The 20,534-nt window shown below is 36.7% G+C and overlaps 1 protein-coding gene across 2 annotated transcripts; it reads left to right on the forward strand.

Moving 5' to 3' along the window:
- Positions 1-1,930: 1,930 nt before the first annotated feature.
- Positions 1,931-18,919, forward strand: LOC126701801 (uncharacterized). 2 transcript variants are annotated; one of them, XM_050400173.1, is made up of 13 exons: positions 1,931-2,306; positions 2,414-2,577; positions 3,243-3,334; positions 7,464-7,577; positions 8,558-8,888; positions 9,431-9,610; positions 10,446-10,526; positions 11,347-11,565; positions 11,775-11,917; positions 14,999-15,165; positions 16,248-16,465; positions 16,627-16,719; positions 17,977-18,919. In XM_050400173.1, the coding sequence occupies exons 1-13, from the start codon at positions 2,111-2,113 to the stop codon at positions 18,172-18,174; spliced, it is 2,196 nt and encodes a 731-aa protein (XP_050256130.1). In that variant the 5' UTR covers positions 1,931-2,110; the 3' UTR covers positions 18,175-18,919. The 2 variants fall into 2 exon arrangements, with proteins under 2 accessions (XP_050256130.1, XP_050256131.1); XM_050400174.1 differs by having other exon boundaries at positions 1,932-2,306; positions 2,426-2,577.
- Positions 18,920-20,534: the final 1,615 nt, after the last annotated feature.

The following is a 20,534-nucleotide window of genomic DNA, read 5'->3' on the forward strand; positions in this document are numbered from 1 at the left end:
GCATGGTTTGGGCCTTGAGCTTAAGTGCATCTATAACAATACACTGATAGCTATTGGGTTATATTTTAGGCCGAACGTTGAGTTTCAAAGGGCTTCCCAAAATTATCCTTGCAACAAAAACCACCTCAACAATAATTCTACTTTTACCAATGGCGACTCTAAGATTATTTTTGAGGGGGAGTCAATAAGAAACATAAATTATATAAAATTTAAAACAAAAGAGAATTTGAATATATCGATATCAAAAAAAACAAAACCAAAAAAAAAAAAAAAAAACCTAAATACATAAAGTTTTATAATTGTTTTCTATGATGTTTCATATATTAAAATTGTTCAATGATTTTTTCATTATCAATTCTACGAGCTATATCTTTTTTAATGTACACAGCCAAGTAATCATTCATCTATTGATTTCCTATTGATCCATTGGACTCATAAATTTATTTTCCCAGATTTTAAATCAAATAGGTTTGTTATTGAGGGGTTTTTTTTTTTTTTTTTGTGTTAAAAAATGTTAAGATATTGTTAAGAGGATCATATTCAAACTTATTTTAGCTAGGCTTAAAAAAAAAAAAAAAAATCTATGATGAAGGTGTTCAAAATTTTATTTTAGAGAGGAAAAAAAAAATGTATATATATAGTTTTTTTTTTTTTTTTTTTGGGTGGCCAGCAGGGGGTTCATTTGAACCCCTGGGCTCCGAGTGGAGCCGCCCCTGATTTACTCAATAAATTTCAAAACAAAATAAGCCAATGAAACTGAGGACATCCAATAACACTCATTAAGGCTTGTTTGGTAACTTTTATATGAATGCATTTTACATTTTTATAAAGAAAAATGCATTTCATATTTTAGTATAATGGTAAACGAATTAAGTTGTTTTTTAGCAGTTTGGGCTCAGTTTTGGAAAATGCTTATTTATTTTCTTTTATTAAGCAAATGAGCCAAGTCTAAGCCGAAATTTAACCTCAACTATTAAAGGAGCTATGATCAAATACAAAAATGTGTGTGTGAACAAACTCATGATATGTATATATGTATACATATATATAAAAGAGTTAAGTAATTTTACACTACTTAATAACAATTTATTGAATTTAAAATTTAAAATTCTACCATTTGATCACATTTTCAAAATGTTCTTAAGCTTGCATGCCAAATTTCATGCCAATTGAATGTATATACTATATAATCCAAAAACTCATCCTTTTTTGTGTAGTTATAAAATGCAAAGACTTGAAATTAAAACATTTTATAGATAACATAGTTATTGATCTCTAATTATCTATAAATTTTGCACGCGTGTGGGTATAAGAAGAAATGTATTATAACTATGGATTTGTCAAAATTCGCATCTAATAAAAAATATCAAGTAGTTTAACATTGCTTAAAGTTACACTAGGCATAATAGCAAAAAATAGTAAAAAGAGCAATCAATTATCATGGAATGAACACCATAACTTAAAATTATCTATATAAAAATAAATGAATAAAAAGGGTAAAAATACACTAAAGATCTAGGACTTAGAAATAATCCATATGGTCCCTAAACCATATGTTAAATATGACAATTTCATTTTCAAGAGCATATGGTTTAGGGACCAAATTAGTTATTTTTGAAATGTTTTGGACCACTTTAACATTAACTCAAACTTTAGGAATGCTCACTGTATTCTGATTTTTTTTTTCAAAATAATCAAATCCCTCAAATTATTTTATTAGTTAGCCAAGGTTTTAAAACACACTCGAGTTTCAAGTGCAATTTCTCATAGCAAAATCAAGTTCTTTGCACTCGATTTGTTAGATACCAAAATAGTTTCAAAACCTTGGTTAACTAATAAAATAGTTTGGGTTTTATACTTATTCTTGAAAAAAAAAAAAAAAAAAAAAAAAAAAAAAAACCCTGTATTCTATCCTGTATGCCAAAAAGCATTTTGAGAAGGAGACACCAAACACCACCTAAGTCTCATACGGTCTTTACAACGGATAAAATATTGTTTTGGTGCTTACGCCAAGCTACCGTTGGGCCGTTCCTCCACTTAGCCATCTATGATCTATCCATGACCTTCACAACTAATCCGTACACACAGTTTTAGCCTCGTCTTTTTCACAATGGCAGCGACACTCACATTTCATCTTTCCCACCTTGCTCGCCACTTCCCTTTCTCTTCTCCAATTTTTCGTCATCTTCATCCTCCGAAGCCTCACGTCCTCGCCTTCCGCCGTAAGCTTCGCCACCGCTCCCTTTTCTTCAGCTGCCACTTCTCCCGCCGCTGCTTCTCCGTCTCCGCAACTTCGGACTCTGGAGGTATAAGTACAGTTGTTTTCTTTGAGGCATTTTATCAAACATGTTTGTGGCATTGCGGATATTTCAGATATATGCTTCGTTTTGTTGCTGAGAGAAGAAGCGGTAAGTGGGTTTTGCAGATTGGAAGAGTAATGTTGGAGCAGTTGATGAAAGGTTTGATGTGATTGTAGTTGGAGGAGGACATGCTGGGTGTGAAGCTGCACTTGCTTCTGCTCGTTTAGGGGCTAAAACTCTTCTACTCACACTGAATATTGATCGAATTGCTTGGCAGGTTTACATTTCAGCCAATTTAGTTTTATTGTTTTATATAAGTATTGAATATAAGGAATTATGTCACTGCCTCCTATGGTTCCAAAATTTGTTGTTTTCAGTTTGAAAATTTTCTGATAAGTAGCTAGAGAGTGGAAAAAGAATGTGTCAATTAAAGAAGTACCAGAGAGTATGGTTTTGGTAGATTAGGATGTCGAAAAAGAATGCATGTGGCTGACCCAAAAAAAAAAATTGGGATTAAGGCTTGGTTGTTGTTGTTGTAGCTAGGTAGTGAAATTGACAAATTTATAATTTTTAAAGATGTCTTTTAGGCACCAAGGTTCAAGACTTAATTTTTAAGAAGTTTAAGTTTAGATACATGAGATAGAATTTCTGAAATGAATTTATGTACGTAAGTCTTCTTGGTGAAGGGTGAGGATGTGGGTTCAAAACTCACTGAGTGCGTATTTAACTCACTAATGAAAAAAATGGACAAGCTGTTATGATGCAAGGTAACTCTTTCAGTTTGAAACTCAGCCATTGCTACCACAGCTCTCTCTCTCCCCCACACACACATGGGCGCATGCGTGCATGCACACATATAAAATGCACAAAAAATGTCTTTAAATCGTAAGAGTCTTATGTCAAGGCTATAGAAAGAATTTTTGATTGAGAAGTTTGACGCAGCCTTGCAATCCAGCAGTAGGAGGACCTGCAAAATCACAACTTGTGCATGAAGTGGATGCACTCGGTGGTGAAATTGGGAAGCTTGCTGATAGGTAATGCATGTTTCCTTCATTTGTTTGAATGTACTTTGGCCAGTGACATGTGGGAGAGTGCAATTGTTGCTTGCCATTTTTTGTGTCAATAGAGTTACATTTTACCTATGAATACCCTGTTTTCATTATTCCTTCTAGGAATATATACTTCATTGATTAGTGAATATATATATATATATATATGTGTGTGTGTGTATGTTAAACTTTGGTCTTTGGGAAGACCATCATGAAGTTAAGCTTAAGGTGGATTGAAAAATGTAAAAAGAAATTATTAAACATAAGTTTGAACGAAATCTTTTTGAAAACCTATATTTTCTGTGAGAGGCCAAATTCTATGCGTGTAAAGGTGGACAATGAATGGATGAGTAAGAAAGGAAGAGAAGTAGTATGCTTCAATAACTGTTTAGTTGCAAGTATAGTTCAAATTCAAGCCTTTTAAACAAGTGATAATAAATCAATACTAAGGTTAGCATTTGATTAAAATAGTCCAAGTTCAGCCAGGTTTTTGAACTTGGTGCGGTGGCAAGTTCCCTCCACCCAAAGCAGCTAGGCTGGACAGAGTCTTGTTCTCTCCAGATTGGGAGTATAAGTTCCCTACTGTTTGCCAGCGAAGAATGTCAAGGCTCTTATCGGATCATTTTCCGACTTTCTTGGAAGGTGGATCCTTTCATAGGGGCAGGAGGCCATTTAGATTTGAAAATATGTGGCTTAAGGATGAGGGTTTTGTGGAAATGGTGTGATCTTGGTGGGAATCTTATCATTTGCATAGGGCTCTGAGTTTTGTGTTGGCAAACAAACTAAAGCTTTTGAAAAATGATTTGAAAAAATGGAATGTAGAGGTTTTTGGTAATGTAGAAGAACGGGGGAAACAATTGTGGAAGGATCTTAGTGTTCTAGAGACTATTGAGGACAGTCGTGGTCTAACAGAAGAGGAAAAGTTGGAGTAAGAAAGGATCCGAGGAGAGTTAGAAAAAGCTTCTCTTTTGGAAGAAATTTGTTGGAGACAAAAATCTAGAGTTCTTTGTATTAGAGAAGGAGACAGGAATACTAAGTTCTTTCATCGTATAGCCAATTCTCACAGGAGATTTAACTATATTGATAGGCTTATGGTAGATGGAGAATTGTCTTCAAATCTGGAGGCCATAGTAGAATGTATCTCTCGGTTTTATAGGCAACTTTATTCTGAAAATGTGACCCATAGACCTTTCCTAGATGATGTGGAATTCTCTAGAATCTCGGAGGAAGATGCTCTTTGGTTAGATAGGCCTTTTGATGAGGATGAGGTGTTTGGAGTGATTAATGGGTTCAATGGTGATAAGGCTCTTGGTCCAGATGGTTTTTCCATGGCTTTCTTCCAGTCTTGCTGGAGTGTTTTGAAGAAAGAGATTATGGATGTGTTTCAGAATTTCCATACTCAAGCTGTGTTTGAAAAGAGTCTTAATGCTTCATTTCTTGCCCTTATTCCTAAAAAGGTTGATGCTATGGAGATTAAGGATTTCTGGCCAATTAGTTTAATTGGTGGGATTTACAAGATTAGTTCAAAGGTGTTGGCTAATCGGTTTCGAAGGTTTGCACATGGGCTTATTTTAGATTCGCAGAATGCTTTCGTGAAAGGTTGACAAATTTTGGATTCCGTCCTAATTGTTGTTGAATGTATTGATAGTAGACTGAAGATAGGGATTCTAGGGGTGTTGTGTAAGTTGGATGTGGAGAAGGCATATGACCATGTGAATTGGGGTTTCCTAATGTATATGCTCCAGCATTGTGGGTTTTTAGAGAAGTGGAGAAAATGGATAATGTTTTGCATTTCTACAGTTAAATTTTCCATTCTACTTAATGGTAGTCCTTCGGATTTCTTTGGCAGATTTAGGGCAATTCGGCAAGGGGATCCTTTATCTCCGTTGCTATTTGATGTTATCATGGAGGCTTTGAGCCGTACGTTGGATGTGGCTGCAAATACTGGACAGTTGTCAGGATTTTATGTAGGCAATACGGCTAGTATTTCGATGATGGTGACTCACCTCTTATTTGCGGATGACACCCTTATTTTCTGTTATGCTAACCCTAATTAGTTAGTTACTTTGAGGGAGATTCTGACTAGATTTGAGGAGGTTTCAGGTTTAAGATTTAATTTGGGGAAATTAGAGCTGGTTCCAGTTAGACACGTGCACAATCTGGATGATCTGGTGGGATTATTAGGGTGTAGACATTCTTTCCTTCCTTTGAAATATCTGGGCCTTCCTTTAGGTGCAAAATTCAAGGAGCTCTTAATATGGAATCCTATTTTAGAGAAGATGGACCGGAGACTAACAGGTTGGAAGAGGTTTTATTTATCTAAAGGGGGTAAGGTAACTCTTATTAAAAGTACTCTTCCTATTCCTGGAAAGGTGGCTAATCGCATGGAGAAATTACAAAGAGATTTTCTTTGGAGTGGTATTAGTGGTGATTCTAAATTACACCTGGTGAAATGGGCTAAGGTTTGTAGGCCTGTGCAGGTTGGGGGGCTAGGTATAAGACGTTTGAGAAGTTTTAGCTCTGCCTTGTTAGGCAAGTGGTTATGGAGGTATGGCATAGAGACAGATGCTTTATGGAGGAAGGTTATAGAAGCGAAATATGGGAATGTTTGGGGTGGTTGGTGCACGAAAAAGGTGACAAGTGCGTATGGTGTTAGCCTCTAGAGGTTTATTAGAAGTAGCTGGTTGATCTTTTCTAAACTCCTACGGTATGAAGTGGGGGATGGTACTAGAGTGAAGTTTTGGAAGCATGTGTGGTGTGGGGATTGTACCCTCAAAGAGGCTTTTCCAGAACTTTACTGTCTTAGTAAGGCAAGAGATGCTTTGGTGGCAGAGGTGATGGGTTGGTCTGGTGGGAGGATTCATTGGGATGTTTGATTTCGTCATCCACCTCAAGATTGGGAGCAAGAATCTTTTGATCAGTTTATGGGCATTGTCTACTCTTTGACTATGAGAAGGGTTGGCCCTGACAAAGTTTGTTGGAAACCAGCTAGGAGTAGAGGTTTTGTGGTTAGAGGATTCTATCTTTCTTTCTACCCTCCTAGTCTTACTTCTTTCCCTTGGAGAATGGTGTGGCAATCGAAGGTTTCTCCAAGGGTAGCTTTTTTCTCATGGTCTGCTTCCTTAAGTAAAATTCTTACAACAGATAACTTTTGCAAAAGGCGTATTATTGTTCTTGATTGGTGTTATATGTGTAAGAGGTGTGAGGAGTCAGTGGATCGTCTTCTTCTTCATTGCCCCATAGCATTTGAGTTGTGGTCTTTGGTGTTTTGTTTGTTTGGAATTCACTGGGTTATGCCACATAAGGTAATTGAGTTGTTTGAATCTTGGCAAGGTAAGTTTGGGCATCACCGCAATATAGGCCTTTGGAGACTAGTGCCGCATTGTTTGGTGTGGTGTATTTGGAGTGAAAGGAATGCTAGATGTTTTGAGGGATGTGAACGGTCCTTGCTAGAGATTAAGTCTTTTTTTTTTTTGTCACACTCTCCTTGTTTGGAGTGTGGCTTTATCGCATTTTACTTGTTCTTCCATTCCTATTTTATTTGATCATTGTAATTTTGATTCCTGATTTTTGTCCCCATAGTACATCCCCAATGTACTCGGGTTGGCTGCTTTTTTAATAAAATTTTTCGTTATCTATAAAAAATAAAATAAAATAAAAAAGTTCGAGCCTGGAAATCAGCCTCTCCAAAAAAAAAAGGTGTAAGATTGCCTACCAATCACCTCTCCAAGCCCCGCAAAATTAGGAGCTTTATGCACTAGGTATGACCTTGTATAGTGACAACCATGATATTTTGTTCTTGTTATAAAATTTCATTCAGAATCTGGCCGTGGATTTAATCAGATCATCTGTCCAGCTATAATTTTTACTTGGTGAAATGTGCGTTAATACCTTCGCATTCTTGTTTTTATTGTTGATTTTTTTCCAAATTAGTTGGTAATATCTGAAATTCTTTTCATAGTTATATTCCCCATTTATCTCTTTGAGGTTTGTGCATTAATGTGTGTCAAGGGAATTAGGATTTTTTTTTCTACACCATTTTGATATCAATGAGAAATACATTCTTGGATTGTATCATTTGGTACTAACCTTCACTTTTTATTTTTATACTCAGGTGCTATTTACAAAAGCGTGTTCTCAATTCCTCTAGAGGTCCTGCAGTTAGAGCATTGCGTGCTCAAACTGATAAAAGGGAATATGCTATGCAAATGAGAAACATAGTGGAAAGGCAAGTGCATATGTTTAGTTTTTGTGCAGTATTCTTTCTAATGTCTATTTTGTTGCTAAGGTGATGCTTATATGTAATGGTCTAAAAATATTAGTTTTTGGCATGAACAATCTCCTTCATGATACCATATGTGACTGATTTTGAGGTCCATCTTGATTGTTTAGTCAACCACACAAGCATTTCACATCTATTATATTTTCAGCTTTGAACGGCGAAATCTGAAAGGCCATCCCTCATTGCTTGATGTGGTGCCTTTGGCGGGAATGAAATGCTAGGAACTTTGAGGGGTGTGAAAGGATAGTTTTAGACCTGAAATCTCTGTTTCTTAGATCCCTATTTGAGTAGATGACCATGTCAAAATGTATTTTCTTCCTCAAACTTATTAGATTTTATTAATCATTGTAATCTTGGAACTTGTGAGTTGTACACCTAGTATACGCCCCTAGAACTTGGTGCATTTCTTCATCTAACAAAACTCATTATTTATAATAGATATTCAGCTTTGATGCCAATGTGCTCTAGCTCAATTGGCACTTCCTCCCCTTGCGAGTACTAGGTGGAGGGTGAGGTTATGGGTTCAAGACCCATTCGGTGCATGCATAATTTACCAATCAATAGGAAAAAAAAAAATCAGCTTTGATGATCTAGAGGCACTGAGTTTCAATTTGTGATCTATTCTCATAATTTGCTCCAAGATGTTACTTTTCACCTGGAATATTGTGTACAACAGTTCTCCAGTTCTTTTTATATTCTTTTGGAAGAACTTTGAAAACTAGCTCTAACTTGTTTTACCCTGCAACAGACAGAAGTGTGGGATGATGAATCTCTTTTGCCTTTTTTATCTTCTTTAAAACCCTAAACTTTCTTACCTATTTTCCTGCCCAATTTTATTTGCATACTCTTGCACTTGGTTGCGTATATTTGTGGGGATGTGTGTTCTCTTCCTTTTGGTAACTGTTCAGATTTGCTTTCTGTTCCAGCGCTCCAAACCTTTCTATTAGAGAGGCAATGGTGACAGATATCTTATTAGGGAAGAATGACAACGTGGAAGGTGTCCGCACATTTTTTGGGATGGACTTCTATGCTCCTTCTGTTATTCTGACAACGGGCACTTTTATGAGTGGGAAAATTTGGGTTGGTAGGACTTCTATGCCTGCTGGAAGAGCTGGTGAGTCAGCGTCACAGGGACTTACCGAGAACTTGCAGCGCCTTGGATTTGAAACTGATCGGTTAAAGACTGGAACTCCAGCACGTGTGGACTGTCGTACTGTAGACTTTTCTGGATTGGAACCTCAGCATGGAGATGAAGAGGTACTTCCTTTTACTTCCATATGTTCAGTAGATTAAATCATGCTTTGTGCAAGTTTCCAGATCATGCTCCACAAGCTTCTTTCTGCAAACAGATCATAAGTGCATAGTTGATGTACAATCACATTTCATCTAAAGATGTTTTGCCAATACATTCAACAAGTTAATGTAGGTAAGGGTGCCAGGTAATTGGATAGACTGATAACTTTATTACCCTGTCACTGCCTGGGCAGGATCAAGGATGTTTCCTTTACTAGGCAGTCTACCTCTAACTGAGCTTAAGGTCATGATGCAGTATTCTGCATATTAATAGATCCTAGAAATTTAGATCTATCTTATGAGATGATTAATGTGGCCAACCTTGACTATTCTATTGAGGATCCATAGCAAACCCCAAAAATTTAGGACTAAGGCTTGGTTGTTGTTCTTCTTGTTGTTGCATATGAGATGACGAATATCTTACATGTTTGCCTTTTCTTTTAAATGGTGATGAGTGATGAATCTGCTTGATTCCTATGTATTTAATGTGTGTTAATAATTAACAGGTCAGCTGGTTTAGCTTTGATTCTGATTTTCATATTGAGAGGGAGCAAATGTGCTGCTATCTAACACGTACGACAAAGAGCACTCACCAGCTAATCAAAGAGAATTTGCATGAAACTCCCACTTATGGAGGATGGGTTGAAGCTAAGGGACCCAGATACTGCCCTTCCATTGAAGATAAGGTGAGATTGATAGTTTATGTAATAACTTTTTCTTGCATAAAAAATTCTTGTTTTATAATACCCCATTTTCATTGTTCATTTCATGTTCTAACTTATCTTCTTAAGAAAAAGAATGATTGGCAGCTTCAATTGCTGTGGAATAGAACACTTTATCTATACATTTTCTTATGATTATCAACTGACAAATATCCCTTTCAATTGTCACTGCTATTATGTATCTATTGCATTTGGTATTTTGTACGATACATTGTTTTTAATTAGAGTTATTTTTTTTGGTTCCAGATCCCATTATATGAGTTAATAAAAATATGATTTCTTTATTGTATTTGGATTTGGCTTCACCAAGTGACAAGAACTGTTATGGTAGACATGTTCTACTTATTGCACTATTTTCTGATAACAACTTTTGATTGGTATATTCTCAAATTCTGTACAATTTTTGTTAGTTTCTGCATAAAAAGCAAATTAATATAAGGTTATTAATATTTTACTTGCCATCTCATTTATGACAATATTTTGAATATAGTTTCAAAATACCTGAGTTTTTCATATGAAAAATCTCACTGTTTGTTTCTGCAATTTATGTTATAAATATTAGTGAAGAAGAAGTCCTTCTCCCAACTGTTTTGGTGCAGTTGGGAGCATAGACTCTAGGAGCTAAAAAAAGCTACAAGCAGAGACTAATGTTTTTCATAATGTCAGGAGTCTCTTATGGCCTTTCATGACGTAAAACTTGTATTCAATATGATATCGCTCCTCCATCATTTTTCTTGTAAATATGGAATATTTGCTGATGAAATTCACTTTTCTCTTTCTTTTTTCAAATATATGTTAGATTGTGAGGTTTCAAGACAAAGAGTCGCATCAAATATTTCTTGAACCAGAGGGCCGAAATGTGCCAGAGCTTTATGTCCAGGTGTGCCAACATATAACCTTTTTATTTTTTTAAATATTGGCTATTGTTTGGATGGAAAGGTGTGTGTGGTTGAGGTGTGCCCCAGTAAGTGGTTGTGATGTATGTATAACTGTGTGCGTGTGTGCCTGGTTGCTAGAGAGTTATGGTCTTTTGCGGGGTTCGATGGGCAGTACCTCAGTAAGTGGTTGAGGTGTACTTCACTTGGAAAAGTCTCTTTGGAAGGCATAGAAGCAGATTTACTAGGATAGCCACTCCACTTTGCTTTTATGGACAATATGGAGAAAGATAAGAAACCACACATTTAATGACATTGAGTTGTCAATTCTTGAGCTAAAATCTTGATTTTTGCTATCATTGTATGAGTAGTCTACTGGTTTTGGCAGTGTTAATATCCCTTCCTTTGTAGACTTTGTTGATTATTTGAATGTTAGCTTGTAATTATTTAAAGTAAGTCTATATATGCTGCTTGTAAGTATATAAATTTCCTCATTTTCTAATAAAGTTAATATCACCTGTTAAAAAATAAATAAATAAATAATTAAAAAAAAAAAGGCATGAAGGAGGTATTCTTATCATGTATTCTAGTAGTCTGCTTTTTGTTTACGGGAATTTATTATTAAAGAATTTTCTTGGCATTGACCAGATCCATCTTGTTGCATTATCTGCCTTTCTACAGTTGAACTCAACTGTCTTCTAGTCTAGCAAAATATCTGTTAAATGAGTCTTAAAGTGGATTTCTTGTAAACCTTTTTACCTTATATATTGTACAAAAGCATCTAAAAAACATTTTCCCCTTTCCTGGTCTTTTTTTCTTTTACAGGGTTTCTCAACTGGTTTACCAGAGAGGCTACAGTTACCACTCTTAAGAACTTTGCCAGGACTAGAAAACTGTTCAATGCTGAGACCTGCTTATGCTGTAGAATATGATTTTTTGCCTGCTCATCAATGTTCTAGGTCTCTTATGACAAAGAAAATTGATGGACTTTTCTTCTCTGGTCAGATAAATGGAACCACTGGCTATGAAGAGGCTGCAGCACAGGTAATATCTTTTGGAGTAACCTTTGTACTTCTGAAGTATTGCAAGAAACATTATCTGGTGAACTTTTTGATTATTCTGTACTCTTAGGCACATGAAAAGATAGCATCTAATTGGTTTTGCCCTGGTGGAGAAAGAATTTTATGCTATGTGGCCATATTGATATTTACATTATCTAACAAGCCACCTTTCTCATTTTCTCCTTTCTGTAGGGCATCATTTCTGGTATCAATGCTGCCAGACACTCAGATGGTAAGCCCCTCATTGTTCTTGAAAGGGAGAGCAGCTACATAGGGACACTGATTGATGATCTGGTTACTAAAGATCTTCGGGAGCCTTATCGAATGTTGACAAGGTAATTAGCTCAAAATTTCTTGTATCAAATTATAGGTATGACTATTTTCTATGTTTATTTATTGGTTACATGTATTTATAAGATAGTAATTGCTGATGAGTGGAAAACTTAATAATTATTAATTGGGGTTAGTTATTTGGAATTATCAAATAACAAGAAAAAAAAATTCATTTGCTTGAACTGTGTTCCTCATAAGCTCTTACATTTCTCTGTTTATTTGCATCAAGATTGTTGGCTGTTATATGATTAGAACAAGATTTTTTGGTATCCACTTTTCTGTACTCTCCAAAATACTCCTAGCATTTACCAAGAGTCTTATAGCTCAATGACATTGCTCGATTTCCTTTACAAGGAGAGCTAGGGTTCAAATCCCCACCTTGGATTGTTACAATAAGTGAATTAAAAAAAAAAAAAAAAAGAAGACAATTGAAATTTCTTAGAATGAAGCACACTTCATTTTCCTTAAAATCAGCACCCAATCTCTATTAGGAGTGTGATTGATTGCGTTTGTGAGTGGTTTTTTTATGCATGGTTTAATTTCCCCTACTTATTCTTGGGTGGTTATCATATTCTTCAGTTGTCCTCTCTTTGTATTGCAAACTTAATTATTCTTCTTCTTTTTTTTGTCATTTTATTCTTGGAAGAAAAGAGAGGGAGAGACCCTTGATCAAATGGGTAGAGCATGCTCAAGACTAGTAACCTTTTAAGCAATTTGGAATGTGATAGTCCTGATTCTGTTTAACAGACCATTTATCTAATGAAATGTTTCCAACATCAAACTTAAACGAAAAACTGGTGCTTTTATGGTTTTAAGGTGGTATTGACTATCAAGTTACAGGCCAATGATTTTTGGACCTAGTGACATCTTCTCCCCTTGTAAGGCATGGAGATCAATGTCATAGGTTCAATCCTATGTGGACATGTGGACATATCATGGATCTTTTCTACTGATCATATCTAAGAAAATTGACAAATTGATTGAAGGGAAGATGGTTGTGTATTCACCTATCAAGGGGGGGTGGTGGTGTTGGGCTAGGGGGTGGGTGGAGTTGGTTAAAGTATTACCATGTAAATGCAAGTCCTTGCGTGCCCAGAATGAGGCTCGTCTAGTAGCGTGTTTATAAGGGATCCTTAATGCTCTGTGTAGCAAAACATGCCACACGTTTGGCAATTTTGCTAAAGGTCTTTAAGGAGCTCCCCTAAGGCTGAAAAAAAAAACTTTAAGTTAAAACCTAAAGTGTAAGGTTTAGTGTTGAAGCTCTTTAGGGCACTACTCCAGTTTTTGTTAGAAATGATGAGTTGATATAATTGCCCATATTTATTTTTCAAAGTGACACTCAATGCTCACCCATTTTTAGAGAGAGCTAATAATAATTATAAAAAATTGATCATTAATTGAATTATTAGGGCTCAAGTATGAATTTTTTTTTTTTTTTTTGATAATTAAGAAAGAAGTATATTCAAGAAACTACCTCATGAAAACAAAAGGCAGAACAAAGATTACAGAGAAAGAAACAAGCAAAAAAAAAGAAAAGAAACACGAAAAGATACAGAAAACAACAAAGAGCTAATTACAAAGGAGAGAACTAAGAAACAAAGGGAGAGAGTCACTAGAGATGAGTCCTCAAGCCCTAGACCAATCAAAGAGAGAACCACTAAAATAAGCAAGCAACTGGTAATCGGATTTGTCCCTGTCCTCAAAAGTTCGCCAATTTTGCTCCCTCCAAATACACCACATTAGGCACAGCGGAGCTAAATTCCAAATGCTAGAAGAGTGCTTTCCCAACCAATTCCACCAATCGAAAAGCGTATCTGCAACCGATCTTGGCAAGACCCAAGAAATCCCAAAAGATCTAAAAACCAAGCTCCACAAGATCTAAAAACCAAGCTCCACAACTTATAAGCTTTTTCACAATGGAGAAGCAAATAATTCACCGCCTCCCCATTACAATGACAAATAATGCACCAGTCAACAAAATCAAAGCCTCTACATCGCAGAATGTCCCCTGTAAGAATCTTCTCCCAAGTTGCCGTCCAAACAAAGAAAAAGACGTGCGTAGGAGCCTTAACCTTCCAAATACCTTTCCAAGGAAAGAAAATAGGCAAGGGACTTCGAAGCCTATCGTAGAACGAGCGGATGTTAAAATCCCCTTTCTTCGACAATTTCCATATCATACAATCTCCTTGCTCAGATTGAGGTAAATTAGAACCCAAGGTATGAAGGAATTCATCCACTTCTCCCATCTCCCAATCATTTGGATCACTAAGTAACAGAACCTTCCAACTTCTCTGAGTCTCGGTCCCCAACCGTTCGAGAGATGAGGCCACAGATGCCTCTCTATTAGTGGCAATCCCATACACTACCGGGAAGGATAGATGGAGTGGTAGATCCCCACACCACTGATCTGTCCAAAACTTCACTCTATTCCCCACCCCTACCTCAAACCGGATATATTTGCTAAAAACCTCCCAACCTTTTCGGATACTTCTCCATAAACCACAACCATGAACACCCCTACCTAGCTTGGAAGACCATCCCCCCCACTCTTCCCCAAACTTCAAAATACAAAGCTCTTTTGTAATTTCTTACATATAAAAGTTTTTTTTTTATCAATTTGGTTACCAAACGGGAGTAACAACTTCAGAGCACTTTGTCATCGTAGTTTGTCAAACACTCTAAATGCTATAACAGTTTACAGTTAAAAGTTATTTATTGCAAAATTTCTACAATTAAAGCTCTAAAGCTAAAGCTTGACTTCCTAGAGCAATGCCAAATACAATTCTAAAATGTGCTGTCACATCACATGCCATTTTAGAATCTGCAACATTTCTTGTGGATAAGGGGACTAGAAGTCACCTAAAACAGAATGTCGTGATGCATCTTGAGACTTCAGAAATAATATACAACAATGTCACATTACAGAAAAAATAGTGTAGAATGCTTACTCAGAACATGTTGACCTTGCATGTGGCTGACATGATTTTTTATTTTTGAACAGCAACTAGTACATGAGACTGTATGTGCATTGTTATATTCATGAAAATTTTATTATATTAATTTTTTTTTTTTAATCCTCTCAGCCGCTCAGAACACCGATTAGTACTTCGATCTGATAATGCTGATAGTCGTCTCGCACCTTTGGGACATGAAATTGGGTTGATTGATGACAGACGCTGGAAACTATACCAGGATAAGCAAGCTCGCATTTCAGAGGAAAAGAAGCGATTAAAAACTGTCAAGATTTCTGGTTTGAATCATTATTCTTTCTTCTTCTAGTATGTTTGGTGCACCATTGATAAAAGAAAAGAAGGGAAAGTTTAAAAATCTTGATTTCTATTATTTGGTTCATAATAGAAAAGAGAAAATAAAAGAAAGAAGGAAAAGTAAAACTAAATTTTCCACTTGGTCCCACCAATATTCTCTCCAAATTTGGTAATAGGAACCAAAAAGCTACCAAAATTATCCTTTCTTCTTTTTATGTTCCCATTTTCTTTACATAACCATATAGAAAGAAGGATAAATTAATTCTCTGATGATTTTTTTTTTTTTTTTTTTTTTTTTAACATTATAACCAAACAAAGCCTCATTTTTCTTTGGGTTGGTGGATAATTTTGGATGTCTTCCAGCAGAAGATAGAAGGGAACAAAACCCATAGTTTAAAGCAAGGAAACTACTTAGAATCCCATACTTGTTCTAATATTTGTTGCATTTGTTGTACAAGTAGCTCTGGTACCAACAAAATTGTTAAATGAGAATCAACTAAGTTAATGTTCTCTTTCTTCCCTCGCTATTTTTTCTTCAAACAAATAACCAACACAAAGCAGGGGGGCCAAAACTTTGAGCTTTCGTTTGTTAATGATGAACTGCCAGTGTATTCCACCCTCGAATGAATCTTACTCAGACAACAGGGAGATACTTAGCATCCTATGGAAGCTGGGGGTATGAGCTTCTGATCCAATATGATCTTAAATAGGAATACCTACTCCAGCCTCTAATAAAACTTACTTGATACAACAGGGATAAACTTCACATCCTATGGAATCTAGGGGTATTGAACTTCGGATCCAAGACGATCTTAAATAGGAATACCAAAAATGTGGCTGCTAGCTTTTTTTGCACTTATCATAAGACTTGCGTTCAAACATGTCTGAGTATTTACCATCATTCTACTTTGTGTCAAGTTTCAGCCATTGAGCTTTAATTCTTCAACTTTTATTTAAAACATTAACATACATAATCATCATTAGGCAGGGTAACATGTTAGGCTTAGGAGTAAGAAATTAGGCCATATGTTGACTGTGGGGATTTATTATGGAAACCCAATTTTAGGAGGAGATTTGGCTGCTGATGTTACTCGCCTGTCTGGTCAGCCTGTAAAGGACTCTTCAACACTGGAGAGTCTTCTCAAGAAGCCACACATACCATATAGAGTTCTTGATAAGCATGGTCTTGGGAATGAACTTTTATCTAGAGTGGAGAAAGAATGTGTTGAAATTGATATTAAGTATGAAGGCTTCATTACACGCCAGCAAAACCAACTCCAACAGGTGAATAATAAATACAGTGGTTTGTTCAGGATCACCTTAGCTCATGGCATTTTATTTCCTTATTGGATATTTTTTTCTGCATGTTTAGGCATTGAATGTTGAGAATTTCACCAGTTCACTTACTTTATCATGTCACATTGTCCAATTTTTTTTTTTTGTAGATGGTCCATCAACAACATAGACCACTTCCAGAGGACTTGGATTACTATGCAATGACAACTTTATCTCTTGAAGCACGTGAGAAACTCTCCAAGGTGTGTGTAGGATAATTTTTCTTTCTTTCTTCTATGGATTTAGTAGCATATTGGGATTTGGAGGGTAAATGATTTTTCAGAAATTGTGAGAGACTTTTTTTTTTTTTTTGGATAAGTAATAACTTCATTGAAAAAAGAAGAGAAAATACAGAGGGAAAAAAAAACACACACAGACTGTGTTCTGGAAGCAACGGGAAAAAAAACTAACAATGAAAGTACAAAAATCAAGCATATCAAGTAATGAAATAAAAGTAAAAACACTCATAGCATTTGCCTAATCAAAAAAAGTCTGAAAAAAGAGAATCTTCAACTCATGAATCGATCTTTCATTCCCGTCAAAAGTACGTGTATTCCTTACCCTCCAAATGACCCACATAAGACAATGAGTGATCATTCTCCAAAACTCCTTAGATCTGAGTCTATTGAACTTGTTTGACCAACGTGCCAAAAGTTCCGCAACACTACACGGCATGACCCATTGAACCCCAAATAGTGAACACACCATATTCCACAACTCTTGAGATACTGGGCAGCGTAGGAATAAGTGGTCAATAGTCTCCCCATTCTTCTTGCACATACAACACCAATCCATCACCACCACTTTTCGCCTCCTTAAATTATCAATGGTTAAAATTTTCCCCAAAGCCATTGTCCAAATAAGAAAACTAACCTTTGGAGGCACTTTTGGTTTCCACAACGGTTTCCATGGAAAAGAATCTGGATTTGGGGTTGTAAGGCCCTATAATAAGAACGAACATCAAAAACACCCCTAGTAGAGAGTTTTCAACAAATGAGTGAGTGGACGAGAAGTTATCTCATGCATCCTATATCTCACAACTTGTGAGTCCCACTCTAGCGTCCACAGAGGAATCATATATTGGATGTGTAGATAATTATTGGTGAGTGGGTACACATGCACATGTATGTAAGTCTGATTCCAAAAATAATAGAAGTCTACTAGAGGTTGGTGGGGAGAGAGAGAAAGAGAGGCATTTATGTTTGGATTCTGAATTTTTTTTTGTACTGAATATGTTAGGTATTGTACTTTTCAGGAAATCCTCTGGCAATACTGAGGAAGTATTGGATTGTTTCTGTGCCTATTAGAAAATGCATTTTTTTGAACTACATAACCAACAAAAAAAAAAAAAAAAGCGTTTCTTTGAACTAGTGGTCCTCATTGATATCAAACCACTTATTTTTGAAGGATTTTATAACAAATTTTTCTGTTACATTGTTTTTGGTTTCTCCTACTTCCAGGTCAGGCCACAAACTATTGGCCAAGCAAGCAGAGTGGGTGGGGTAAGCCCTGCTGACATTACTGCTCTCCTCATTATTCTTGAAGTCAATCGTAGGAGAGCTCAAGAACAGCGGAGGCACCAGAGATTGAAAGAAGTCATTACAGATACAGATCAACATGTGTCCCAAGTTCCATTGACCGAGACAATCATCTCTTGATATGTCCTGGGTTGGCTACTATTATTATCTGCGTATCAGTTTCCAAATTGAGTTGAATGCAGACTTACACCCCACTCAATTCAAAGAAGCATTAGAGAACTAGGCAAATAAGTGTCAAATTCAACTTCTGAAAATCATGAGACCTATCGGAAAGCTATGTGGTAATTATGTAAAGACGGGTTGTTCAGCAGAATCTACAAAACTAACCACCAAATGCACTTCTGCCCCCATGCAATTCAAGAATTTTGATCATCTTCATCACACTACCACAGCAACAGATGTGAAGGTCAGCTTGGGGCCACTCTCAGACGCAAGTGCAATAGTTGAGTAAAATTTTCTCGGCACTTGATCTATATTTTCAACAATGAATTTGTCTTAAAGCTTCTGCTGTGTCATAGTTTTGTAGTCTCACTGGATCAATGGGTATTGTTTTAGGGAGAATTATTTGGTTTTTCCAAAATACAGGTGTCGTGGTATTCCAAACCAATAAAAGCAAGCCATCTAATATAAATATTAACTTTTTTCATGACTTTTTGAGTTTATATCATATTTTTGTGTTTGGTAACTTGTATTTATTGGTTTGGAGTACTACGTCAATTATACTCTAGGGAGAACTCTTTGTTTAGTATTGTTCTTTGTAATTAGTGTATGTATACAGGTCTTGATTTAAGTGAAACTCTTTATAGTGGCCACAACCTTTGCTTAATAATAATTAATACTCATCAAGAAGATTTCTAGGTTCAAATTCTTTGTACTTGCGGCAAATGAGAAACTGGTGTATGTTCTTTCATTTAGTTTTGGACGTGTTTCATTTGATTCCACTCCATGTAAAGTCAGGTTGCAAACGTGTGGTACACTTATGAATAGTTGTTTCACTACTACTTCCATAATTTGAATATCAAAAATATCAACTAATGTTATGTATTATCATTGACCCAACATACTCTTTAGCCCCTTAGACTTTGATACAACTATCAAAAAATTTTAGTAAAACCTCTTAGCGGTGAAGTAGTGTTTCAGATATCCCTGTTGTATCTGTATGGGTAAGGAGAGTGCTAAGAGAATTCTGTTTCACGTTGAGGAGTTGATATCCAAGCAATAGCATGGTCAGTTTGCGAGAACGGGCAGGGAGGGAGATAGAGTTCTTATTCTACAGTTGGGGCCCAATGCCCATGGCACCTTTTTGTTGTTTTCTGACTTAGATAATGGCCGCCAACGGGGTTCCATTGTCATACCGGAAGGGAAATCGGGGAGTGGTTGGAGAGGTTTTGGAATGCATTTGAGGAAGACAATCCTTCCCATTATTCAACCCATCGGTATTAGGCAAGCGAGAGCCACCTTTAAACCGGTGAGGGTGATGGAGAATTTCCAGCAGAATCCTGGAGGTTTTGGAGACAAAGGAAAAGAGATTTCTTCGGGTTTTCAAAATTTGAAACCGCAGATTTCTTAGGGAGGAAATTCTGGGACTGACAAGGTGGCGGATGTCACGTCGGTCATCAATGGAGCTGCGGATAAAGGTGTGAATACATCCCTGTCCCTGGATATTACCTTGCGTGTGGAACGAGGGGTTGAAGGGAAGTGGATTGTGTAGTCTTCTGATATTAAAGAGGTGGGCCCAGTTACTGTTAAGCCCACTAGAGAGAATAATACACACTTTTAAATCTATGTTGATTAAAGGAAGTGGGCCTAGGCCCCAGGTTGCTTGGAAGCCCAAGCCCAAAGCCCAAAGCATTACTTCTTAAGTCTGATCTTCAGAATCTCAGTCCTAAACACAGCCCCATTACATCGGGTGAAACTCAGCCACATTTTTCAGTCCCTACTGATACAGTGCCAAGTATTTCCTTTCTCGCTTGCAACGCTACCGGCCAAGTGTCTCGGGTTTGTTTCCTAGGTCTAGGTCTTCAGCGCCTCATCCTTTCACTACATGCGACACAGATTTTGGGCCTCCTCCGTTGCTCTCTAGTAAGCTACCAGATCAGCCACCTCTCTTCACATAAAAGGTGGGTATTAACATTCTGACGAGTGACGCAGTAGGAATGGGGTCAGAAGAGGGGAGTAGCAAGACTTCACCACACGATTTTGGTCCTACAATCAGTGATTTTGTTGGTGATTTGAAAACATGGGATAATTCTAAGGATTGGATGCTCGAACTTTAGGACGGGGGGAAATTAGTTATTTCGCTTTCCGCATACCGTTCTTTTGAATCCGTGTTGGATCGGACTGCTTCAGAGGGTGTAGTTAATCCAAGTTTGGCTTCTCTTTTTAATGAGGGACAAATTATTAGTTGGGCTTCTGAGTGTGATGGTGTTGGGAGCTCAGTTGTCTTTGATTTTGGGTCAGAGGGTGAGGCTTGGGACTCT

Source organism: Quercus robur, chromosome 10 (genome assembly GCF_932294415.1).
Source record: "Quercus robur chromosome 10, dhQueRobu3.1, whole genome shotgun sequence".
In the NCBI taxonomy this organism is placed as follows: Eukaryota; Viridiplantae; Streptophyta; class Magnoliopsida; order Fagales; family Fagaceae; genus Quercus; species Quercus robur.